Source organism: Dendrobium catenatum, unplaced genomic scaffold (assembly GCF_001605985.2).
Source record: "Dendrobium catenatum unplaced genomic scaffold, ASM160598v2 fragScaff_scaffold_1574, whole genome shotgun sequence".
NCBI classification, from domain to species: Eukaryota; Viridiplantae; Streptophyta; class Magnoliopsida; order Asparagales; family Orchidaceae; genus Dendrobium; species Dendrobium catenatum.
Genome location: NW_021320036.1, coordinates 1,178,763 through 1,190,552, shown reverse-complemented (window position 1 = coordinate 1,190,552; position 11,790 = coordinate 1,178,763). Strand labels below are relative to the sequence as shown.

At 39.1% G+C, this 11,790-nt stretch overlaps 2 protein-coding genes across 3 annotated transcripts in view; both read left to right on the top strand.

Annotated features, from left to right (window-relative positions):
* Positions 1-4,266: 4,266 nt before the first annotated feature.
* LOC110108174 overlaps positions 4,267-11,790 on the top strand; it is a 77,916-nt gene continuing 70,392 nt past the window's right edge. Inside the window, exon 1 of the mRNA XM_020838695.2 lies at positions 4,267-4,923. Within this exon, the coding sequence (XP_020694354.1) occupies positions 4,397-4,923 (527 nt within the window). The 5' untranslated portion in view covers positions 4,267-4,396. The remainder of the gene's footprint in view (positions 4,924-11,790) is intronic.
* LOC110108175 (thiamine thiazole synthase, chloroplastic) lies at positions 7,848-9,305 on the top strand. Of its 2 annotated transcripts, none has more exons than XM_028700679.1 (2): positions 7,848-8,861; positions 8,934-9,305. In XM_028700679.1, the coding sequence occupies exons 1-2, from the start codon at positions 7,941-7,943 to the stop codon at positions 9,090-9,092; spliced, it is 1,080 nt and encodes a 359-aa protein (XP_028556512.1). In that variant the 5' UTR covers positions 7,848-7,940; the 3' UTR covers positions 9,093-9,305. The 2 variants fall into 2 exon arrangements, with proteins under 2 accessions (XP_028556512.1, XP_020694355.1); XM_020838696.2 differs by having other exon boundaries at positions 7,881-8,840.

Below are 11,790 nucleotides of genomic sequence, written 5' to 3'. Positions count from 1 at the left end.
ACTTTTGGTTGCACATGCTTTCCTTTATTACCGTCTCATGCTCGACATAAACTTCAACCAAAAGCTAACTTGTGTGTTTTCATAGGCTATTCTGACATTTACAAAGGTTACAAGTGTTTGGATTTATCCACCTCCAAAATTACTATCTCTAGGCACGTAACATTTGACGAACAGGATTTTCCTTTTTCAAAGAAATCCACTACAACGGCTCAGAACATTACTCCAACTTCACCTGCTCTCCTGCTTCCTCACTCAGTGCAGCAACATCACAATCAAAGCAAACCGGTTTCTCACAGCTGCTCCGAATCCTCCAACTCTGCTCAACAGTCTTCTCAAGAAAACAATGCCACTTCCTGTTCCACCAGTCCCTGCCGTAACTCAGCTATCCAGCCTGTTATTCAGTCCAAGCATCCAATGGTGACTCGTAGCAAAACCGGATCTATCAAACCAACAGTCAGACTTAACCTGCTTCACAAATCCGAGACTCCTCCACAAGACTCTGAACCAACTTGTTATACAGAGGCGGTCAAAATACCTGAATGGCGTAAAGCAATGGCGGAAGAATTTCTGGCATTGCAAAAACAAGGTACTTGGACACTTGTTCCGGCACCGGACTCTTCGGTTTTGGGTTGTAAATGGACGTATAGAACCAAGCATCACGCTGACGGTTCTATAGCCAAATACAAAGCTCGATTAGTCGCATTAGGTAATAATCAAGAATTTGGCACCGACTATACTGAAACGTTTAGTCTGGTTGCTAAATTACCCACCATACGAATTTTTCTTGCCATTGCCATGCATTATGATTGGCAGGTTCAGCAGCTCGACGTCGCCAACGCATTCCTACACGGACAACTTCAAGAACTGGTTCACATGAAGCAACCTCGCGGCTTCGAAGATCAATCACATCCGGATTACGTTTGTCGTCTACATAAAACTTTGTACGGGCTTAAACAAGCTTCGCGCCAATGGTATAACACTTTCACTGAACAACTTCTCTCTCTCGGTTTCATTAACAGTAAATCCGATCCCTCCTTATTTATATTCAATCAATCCAAGTCTCAAATATTTTTACTTGTTTACGTTGACGATATTTTAATTACCGGCAATAACTCTCCTCTTATCTCTGAGATTATAACTAAACTCAGCAAACGTTTCATTCTAAAACATCTCGGCGAAGTGCACAATTTCTTGGGAATACAGATCACTCGGCAACAGCACCAATTCTTCCTCTCTCAAAAACAGTATGCCTCATCAATTCTGCTTCAAGCTCAGCTCCAGCAGTGTAATCCCATCGCAAATCCTTCCTGCACCAAGTTACCTACAGAACTCCAACAAGATGCCATACTCTCGGATCCTACGTTATACAGGAAACTCACGGGATCTTTACAATATTTAACGATCACTCGTCCCGATATCGCATACACCGTCAACACACTCTCCCAGCACATGCAAAATCCTCTACCGCAACATACGTTTCTTCTCAAACGGCTACTTCGCTATATCAAAGGTACGTTAGAATTTGGGTTACCTATTTCCAAATCTAAACTTCAACTTTCTTCTTTTTCAAACGCTGATTGGGCTGGAGATCCAGTGACCCGCAAGTCTACCTCCGGATTCTGTTCTTTTCTTGGCACTAACCTCATCTCGTGGACTGTTAAGAAGCAACATACAGTCGCGCGCTCATCCACTGAGTCTGAGTATAGAGCCCTTGCCGCCCTTACGGCTGATGTTATCTGGCTTCGCAAATTACTAGCAGAATTCGGCATAACACAAACTACTCCAACTGATATATTCTGTGATAACATGTCGGCGATTGCACTCGCCAACAATCCAGTGTTCCATGCCAGAACCAAGCACATCGAGATTGACCAGAAGTTTATCCGGGATCACATCCTTCACAACAATATTCAGATTTTGCCCATCAATACAATTGACCAAACAGCGGATATATTTACCAAATCATTATCTACCTCAAGATTTCAAGCTCTTAGGAACAAACTAACGGTTGTTCACAATCCTTTAGTTTGCGGGGGAATATTAGGGAATAAACCAATTGTAATTAAATAATATGTCTTAATGAGCTGGCATCATACGTGTGGCTAGCCAATTGTCTTTTCTGTCTTTAGTTGCCTATATATATAGGTTGTACCTTAGCTGTTTTGAGATATACGAATACATCTTTATTTCCTTCATCTCTTTCCCTGTTCTGCTCCAAGAACCGAAAGGTTCCAGTGCAAGAACCAAAAGGTTCTACCGATTCTACAATATAAAACATCCATAAAAAATGCCAAAATAAGTTAGGAAAAAGAGAACAGCCTTGACAAACGCCCAAAGAAGAGCTAAAAAAATCTTTTAAGGAACCATTAATTAAGCACAATCGAGAAAAATATATCTTCAATACACCCTTTGATCCAAGAAATAAAAATCTTAGGAAAACCTTTTTGGGCTATCTTAAATAACATAAAATCTCTAGAGATAGTATCGAAAGCCTTATCAATATTCAATTTAGCACAAAAAAAAACTTGTTTCTAGCAATACTATTAAAATCTCTTAAAAGTTCAAAAGCTAGTAAAATATTATTTGTAAAAACCCGCAAATGTAAGCTACCGCCCACATGCATGTAATGTATGGAATGATGCAAATAAAAGAATATTGCATAAATAAAATAAAATTTATTCATTTATCGATTTGAATGTATACAAAAGACTCTGATTATGCAGGAAAGTAAGATTGTCAGATATATATCTTTTATATCTTCGATCGTATATTTAATCTCCTATTTAGTATCTGGAGATGTATCCCTAAACTTAAGAGTCATTAAGATCATATGAAGTTTATAAATAGAGTTTGTTAAAAATTTTAACATTCGTTGAAAAAGAAATTACCAGACTCTAGATTATTTGATATTATTAAGCAATATTCATTATCATCAAATAAACATAGAGTAGCGAAGCCAACACCTGATTTCGATGCGTATTTATGTATTTTGTAGTCCACGTGTTCAAATTCTTGGGCTTCGCCTTTATTCCAATTTTAGGGTGTTAAATTTTGCTTGGCAAATTTATTTACACAACTGGAATACAATTCAAGAGAAAATTCTATTATCTTATTCATGAATGGATCATTAAGGGTTACATCATATTTAGAGGGTTTATCGGTGGAAGATACAAATATATTGACTTTAGTGTCGATGTTTAAATGAAGAGATTCTTTCACCTCTAACTTTTTTACATCATTTTAGGATAGTGAGATTAAAGTAATATTTTGTACATACCTTTATAATCTCTTCATAGTAGATAAATCCGAATTATCTTTCCTAGCGACTTGGACCCTATCATCGTCACTATTAGTTTCTATAAAAATCTCAAAATTTGGCTAATTGATGAATTTCTTATATTCTACATCTTACGAATTTTTTTTCAATCATATATGATTTGTCATCCGAATTAAATTTCAAATCAATATGTATTACAAATTCCCTTATTTGCATATATTTAATATTTTCATTTTCTCATAGATGGCCTATAAAAATAAAAGAAACATGTCTAAAAAAACTATAAGCTTTCGAATTTATTGGGGGTTTACCTGGTGAAAAAAAGAGTAAAACGTTGTCATTTACTTACTCTAAACTCCATTATTTATCACATATGGCGTGAGAGAAACAATAGGAAATTCAGTTCCATAGCTCGATGTGAAATCACTCTTTCTAATTTGATAGTCAAAGCTGTGAGACTCAAAATCTCTAATTGGAAAGGAGGGGAAACATTGAAGGAAACATGCGCCTTATGAATTATTTATCACTGATGGGTGGCTATTCATTTATGGATAGGTTTATTAGCCTCTGGAGGGATACTCGTGCTTTAACTGATAACTGCGAGCTGTATTTCATATTTGATTTGGCAAGCATCAGGCCATGGACAATGATATTGACTTGCCAAATATCTCCCCCTTGGATGGTCTCAAGGCAACCAAGGGATTTTGCATGGTATGATCTGAACTTTGACAGCTAACACTGAATCCTAGGTGGCTATTTAAGCCTGCTTTTCTTTTATTTCCCTTTTCTAGATTCAAATTTTATGTTTGATTGATTCCATTAACTTATGTTTCTTTCTTTTCTTTGTTATTCTTTTCATACATTTGTAAGAAGTTATATTTCTGTTTGGTTATTTTTCACTAAATTATAAAAAAAAGGCAAAACTCAAATTTTCCCAAAAAAAAAAAAAAAACAAAAAAACAAAAAAAACTATAAATGTAATCCGCTCCCCCCAAGCCGGAGTCCAGTGAGATCCGACCAAACGCTTATTGCTATCGCGCTGCCGCTCGTACGTCTTCTCAGCTCCTTTCTCTTTTCACCGCCTCGAATGAGTGCAGATCCCTCACAAGTCCGCCCTAGATGATGATCCGAACCTACTCGAGAAGAAACCGCTGCGATTCGCGGAGCTTCTCCGAAACCTCACTTCTTGATTCAGACTGCGGCGGATCTGAGGACTCCGACCTCCGTGAACTCTCCTTCTCGCAAGAAAGCCACCAAGATCGTCGCCATGGTCTACCCGTCGCGTTCTCTTCGCAAGAGTCATCGACCTGGTCCTTCGATCCTGATCTATTGCCATTATCTCTCCGTGAGCCCGAAGACCCCTATGATGACGAGGAGCTGGAGCGGAGGACTGAGAAGGGGCGGAAGCTAAAGCGGGGATACACCGATGGTCTAAAGAGACCAGAGTCTGCGGTGGCTTTGTCGGAGACTTCGACGCTGTTGGAGACGCAGGAGTTTGGGGAGATGATGGAGCATGTAGACGAGGTGAATTTTTCGCTTGATGGTCTCCAGCCTTGGCAGCCCGCTCGGATTCGGCGGGCCAGCTTGCTCTCTTTGCTAACCATTTGCAGCGTGGCGCAGCGGCGCCGGCTACTTAGGGCTCGGGGGTTAGTACACAGGAATTATTATGATTTTTTTTAAGATTTACGATTGTTGTAATTTCTGTCGTCTGGATCAAGATTTATGACCGATGCTATTCAGTCTAATCGGCAGAAGTTTTCTGCGATTCCTTTTGATGCTTTGTTTTAGATTCTTGTTAATGGGAACGATTCTTTGGCTGTGGAAACCATGGGGTCGTTCTAATTATTACCAAATACACCTGCAGCATCCCTGACACATACCGATGTAACTCATATAAAAGAATCATAATTGTTTGTGTTATGTTGGGGTGCAAGGAGTAGATTTTTGTGCGATGCAAGAAGGAAAGAAGGCATATCAAGCTCTAGGGTTTCCTAATGAAGATATGTTGACGTGTTTGATTTTTTTAATGAAGATGCAAATAGTTTAGTGCAATCAAATGCAGAAATAATTATGCAAAATTATTGAGGAAGTAAAATATATCACTCAAATAACTATTAGTGATGGATAGCAACCAAAATAATATCAAAAAATTTGCGAAAATCAATACATTGCTAGGATAAATAAAACTTCAAATATTGACTTCATGTAAAGAAACAGACCATATAAAGATTTCATGGACCGAATGAAATCTTAACTTCATCCACTCTTTGCAATCAATAATTAAATTAATATGAGAAGAACAGAGAAAGAATCTCACTTGAATAATGGCATCTCATATCAAAAGGTTTGGAAGAAGAGGCCTTCTCATCAAACCAAGATAATTTTATTCGGTAGTTAAATAGAAAATAAGTAGATTTTCTGGATCTTGAAGTATGTTGGTTTGTAAAGGATGATAGCTGGCAACGAACTGTATGATAGACCCATTAGGAGAATTAAAACGTTAGCCACTTAACGACAATAGAAAATAAGAGAGGGGTGCCTCCGCTTAGGCCAAATAACACTATAATAGTTAGGATCACAAAACAATTATGATGTGAAACATACATGCACGGATGATTAGATTAAGGAAGTTGCATGCTTAATTTTAGGAGCCAAAATAATTATATCCTTTATATTGTGTTTAAACGACAAGATAAAATACAAGGAGCGGTAACTCCGGTCTCCTGCCGACCACGGTCCTTCAGGCCAAACAAACCTGTATATGTAACTCTTACCATGTAATGCAATCTATATGATGTACATTTGCTACATCAATCCAAGGCCTTCTCCCAAGGAAGGGCCTCATTTGTAATCGACTACAAATACTAGTGGATTCATTCAAACTGGGCCAGGCCCCGTGGTTTTTCCCCCTTTCAGGGGTTTTCCACGTAAAAAACTCTGGTGTCTCTTATGAATGCTACATCCTCTCACTTATCTAATTGTGTGCTGGATCTTCGTACAATACTAAGACATTAAACTATATTTCTCTACCGCCGCGAATACTCCAGGACGCAACAATAATTTTACTATATTGATATGATTTCAATAGTCTTTATCGATGTTTTGATTTGATGTTTTATATGATTTCTATACTGATTGGTATTACGGATACGACGATTGCTTTATATATTTGATACTTGTACTTATTTAATACTTTACTATCTTTCATACTATAGTTTTTTTTATTGTTTATAGATTACTACTATTGCATTTGAATTTTACTGTTTCTACACTAATTCAATGATCATTTGAATATTGCTACTATGATTTGATCTCTAACCTGTATATTTTTTCTTTACCATACTTTAAATTCAGCTGTAGGTTTTGGTGACCTGTTGGGTCTTTTAAGCTTATTATATGTAGTTAAATGATTTTAGCTCAAGGCATGGGAGCATGAATATGAGGCTGATTAGATTCTTCAGGTTATGTTTCTTTTTGTTCTGGTCATTTTTTTATACTCAAGACATCGTAGTTGTGATATATGATTGTGTATATCCTAAGTAGTGTATATGATTTTAGGGAATTGAATACATATGTATATAATGATGCTTTGAATTATATAATTTTTTATTTATTTATTACTGATAAATGATATTATATAGATCTGGTTGTTATTTATTAAAAGACCAATGAATAATTCTTCCAAATTAAATTATAGGGCATCAGAGAGTGGAGGGCTCAATGATCGACTGTGCAACGTATGAGGTAGGGCGGCTCCGGCTTGACGCAGCCGCTCGTGATGCAATGGAGGCAAAAGAGTCTATATCACAGGGTAGTGAAGACACTCGGCCGTGGAAATAGAAGATATGAAAGAGGATATGGGACCCCATGGAGGTCAGGGACCGCCCTATACACCATTGCATCCCTGGCTTCGTTGGCGTGGCTAAAGCCGAATGATCGATCACTCTATTTTCTTATGTATTTTTAAACTTAAGATTGATTGCATTTTTTTTTTTTGTTCATTAATTGGTGTCTTCTTTTATACTTTCAAAGCTCTTGATTTGCTGCTACTAATATTTTGTTTATGACATGGTGGTTAAGTTATGATATCTTGAAGTATTTCAGAAGGAAGAGGAAACAATAGAGCTTAAAGGCAAGATTCTTGGTCCAACACACCCATCAGCAGAAATGTGGAAGCCGAAAAGGCGAGGGGAGGCCTCCTCTGTGTGATTGTTTGCACAAGATGGAGGAGTAGAGAAAGGCATGGGCCTTCGGAGAAGCTTTAATGGTAAAAGAGGAGTCTGGGTGAGGGTTTGACGTAATACGACGGAGTGATATTTTAGATTATTGAAATGTTACTTTGGTGGTATATAAGTAAATAATATAATTTAAATATAGTTATGTAAAAATTATAATTGTAGGTATTATATAGGTAAAAACCCCTTCAAAATAATATGAAATAAAATAGTAATCAATTGAAAAAAAAAAAAAAACACAAAAATTTTGGAACGTCGAGCGTTTACATCGTAATTTGTTTAAGACTTGTGGTAAAAGTTTCTTCAAACGCCCGCCACCGGTAAGCCGAGAACAGCGCCGAGCGCTCTCTTATTTATTTCCTCTCCCCGCTCATTCCCTCCAGTAATCTTTTCAGAACCTCCTCTCATAGCTATTTTTCATCTCACTCATGGCGTCCATGGCTACCTCTTCCCTCTCCTCGGCGTCCAAATCCCTCCTCTTCGAACACAACCACCATCACTTCCCCTCCATCCTCGGCACCCCCCTTCCCACGCGCGTTACCTCCACCTCCGCCTCGTCCCCAAATCGCTCCCTCTCCATCTCCGCCAAATACGACCTCCAATCCTTCCGCTTCCAACCCATCCGCGAATCCATCGTCTCCCGGGAGATGCCCCGCCGCTACATGACGGACATGATCACCTACGCCGACACAGACGTCGTTATCATCGGCGCAGGCTCTGCCGGCCTCTCCTGTGCCTACGAACTCTCCAAAGACCCCTCCATCCGCGTCGCCATCGTTGAGCAATCCGTCTCCCCTGGCGGCGGAGCCTGGCTCGGCGGCCAGCTCTTCTCTGCCATGGTGGTCCGCAAGCCCGCCCACCTCTTCCTCGACGAAGTCGGTGTCCCTTACGACGAAAACGAGTCCTACGTCGTCGTCCGCCACGCCGCCCTTTTTACCTCAACCATCATGGCGAAGGTTCTCGCCCGCCCGAACGTGAAGCTGTTCAACGCCGTGGCGGTGGAGGATTTGATCGTGAGGGAAGGGAGGGTGGGTGGGGTGGTGACGAATTGGGCGTTGGTTTCGATGAATCATGATTCGCAGAGTTGTATGGATCCGAATGTGATGGAGGCGAGGGTTGTGGTGAGTTCGTGTGGACATGATGGGCCGTTTGGGGCGACCGGTGTGAAGAGGCTCAAGGGGATTGGAATGATTGACGAGGTGCCGGGGATGAAAGCTCTTGATATGAACGCGGCGGAGGATGCTATCGTTAGGCTGACAAGGGAGGTCGTGCCCGGTATGATTGTTACAGGTATGGAGGTGGCGGAGATCGACGGGGCTCCGAGGATGGTAAGTCTCCGGCGATTTCAGATATGAAACCCTTTTTTTTTATTCCATTGCACAATTTTTGTTTTTGGGTGATTCTATAAAAAATCAAAACAGGGACCGACTTTTGGAGCGATGATGATCTCTGGACAGAAGGCGGCGCAACTGGCGCTTAAGGCTCTGGGGAGGCCAAATGCGATCGACAAGACCGTTGGATCGGTGCATCCGGAGATCGTAATAGCGTCATCAGACGGCCGTGATGTTGTCGACGCTTAAATATCTATTGGAACTTGTTCAGAAATAAAGATCGGGAGCATTGTGTGAATCGTGTCCTGATTATGATGTGGTGTGATATGAAAACTGTGGACCACTCGTCCCCACAAATGAGTCTCGTGAATCGTTTTCGCTCTTTTTCTTGTTGTCAGCTTGTAGCTTCTTTATATCATTTTGAATCTTTGATTTGAGATAAAGACACCTTTTTTTTTTTTTTTTTTTTTTTTTTCTTTTTTTTTTTTTTTTTTTTGTGATTTAGGCTTCACTTGTCACGGTTTTTTTTTTATTACTTTTTAAAATATTTTTTTTTTTTGAAAAACTTTGGGCATAATCTGTATATTAATCAAAAAAATTATATGTAATGAAACTAAAGCCTAAAAAAACGAACTTTTATTTGGTCCGATCACCTGACATAGCTCTACGTTCGGACGCTAGTAAAATAGTGTCACGTGTTTTCACTATTTATCGCGCTGCCGACAACCCCGACCCGAAACGGAGACGAGATTTCTATGTTCGCGTGTTGCTAGGTATTGCTCGGTATTGGTCGATTTTGCTCGTCAATAACAAGAAATACCATTCTGTGAAGACCAATACCGAGCAATACCGAGAAATATCGAGCAATACTTAGTTTTTCTCGGTATTGCTTGGTATTTCTCGGTATTCCTCGTTATTGGTCTTCACATAACGATATTTTTCATTATTGCCAAGAATACCTAGCAATACCGAGCAATACCTAGCAATACCGAGCAATACGTAGTAATACCAAGCAATACCGAGTTTTTCTCAATATTTCTTGGTATTGTTTGGTATTTCTCGGTATTGCTCGGTATTGATCTTCACATAGTGATATTTATCATTATTGTCAAGGAATACCTAGCAATACCAAACAGTACCTAGCAATACCGAGCAATACCTAGAGCAATACCGAGCAATATGCGAACATAGCAATCCCAGGTCAAGTCGTCGGGCCGCGCGGTATTGAGTAAGACCACGTGGCGACATGTTATTGACGTCCGAACGTAAAGCTACATCAGGTCACCTGACCTAATAATTGATTCCAAAAAAAGAGACTGGCTCGAAGATTTTTAACATAATTTTTTTTTAAACTATGCTTTTTTTATTAAAGCTAACTTAGAAAGTAAAAAAATTATTCTAAATTAAACCTAAATTTGTGTATCTAATATCTAAATATATTTACATAAATGTCATATATTAACATAGTGGATTATTGGAAGAAGAGGATGCAAGGAACAAACAATAACAGCAAAATGAGTTCAAATTTTAGTATCTCCTCCACATTTCTTCTCCCCAATACATATACCCATTCTCTTGCTATCAAGCTAGAGCAACATTTTACTAAGGAACAGTTGGGTTGGCTATAAAGTGAATACAGTGCAAAGTAAATGCAATGTAAAGTAAATACTTTAAGGTTGTTTGGTTATCAATAAAGTGAAAACGATTGAACTATTTTCTATTTCATTGGGTGGATGCTGAGTAAAGTAAAATCAGCCTATTGCCCCCAATTGATCACCAACCAATTTAACATTCCAAAAAAATAAAACACAGAAGACATATCTTGCAGCTCCAGGTTCTCGCACAAGTTGGTTAGGCCATCCTGCGACTCCAAGTTCCCACAAGGAGTGGCCAAATCAATCAGAAGTGGAAAGTCATACCTCGGAGAAATGGGCTGCAGAAATTTGTAAGGCTTCCACATGATTGTCGATCCTACCAACCACAATCGAGCATGATTGCTTGTACGATCCCGAATTCCGCCTCCGTCTACATTCGACCTGACACCCGCCTTCGCCTATATTGTCCAGTTCCCACACAAGCGAGCAAACCTGCACCACCTCTGCTTGCTCCACACATTAACGGCTCCTGTCCCGCCTCTGCCTGGCTCACGCGAACGAGACCCGAAACCGCACCTCTCGTAGCTCTTCCCATGTGTGCACCATCTAGCCTTCTGTTCCACGAAGTCGAGCGGCAATAGAGAAATAGAGAAATTGAAAATCAAATTATGGATGCCTATGAGGAAGTGATGTTGAGTAGGAACGGAGGAGCCTAAGAAGCTAATGCCCCATGAATTCCTTTCTCGTTCAATTTTGAACGGATTTATTTTACATAAAAACGGACTATAGCGGGAGTTCAAAATACATTATGAATTTAATTTACTTTACTTCGTTGGCTAACCAAACACCAAAATGTTAAAAAATGAAGAACTTAATATGCATTGCAATTACGTTTTTCCCCAAGTACTATTATAACTAAAAAGGTAACTTGGTAGTGCAGAGAAAATAAATAAAAACAAAAAAGTAAGATATATGATATGTTTTTCCCCAAGTCCGTTGACCCAACAAAAGAACTCTACTCCATTGATATGGTAGTAATCAACGTGTCATTGGCAGAGAGGTAGGTGTAAGAATCATAACCAAATCCTTGGATTGAAAATTTTGTGTCTTCGATGCATGCCCATGAGCTCGTCGATTAGCTGTATGAGTAAACTTGTCTTTTCACAATAAGGTGTTTTGATTAAAAAAAATACATCTAAATATATATATAATTTTGAAAAATATTTAATTATCTTTGAGAATATTAAATTTTTAATTTTAAAATTGAACGCGTCATTATGAACAGTATATCACCTCGGGAGGTGATCATATCGTTCTCTAATGGGTTCATATTTTAAAATTTTAAATTCATC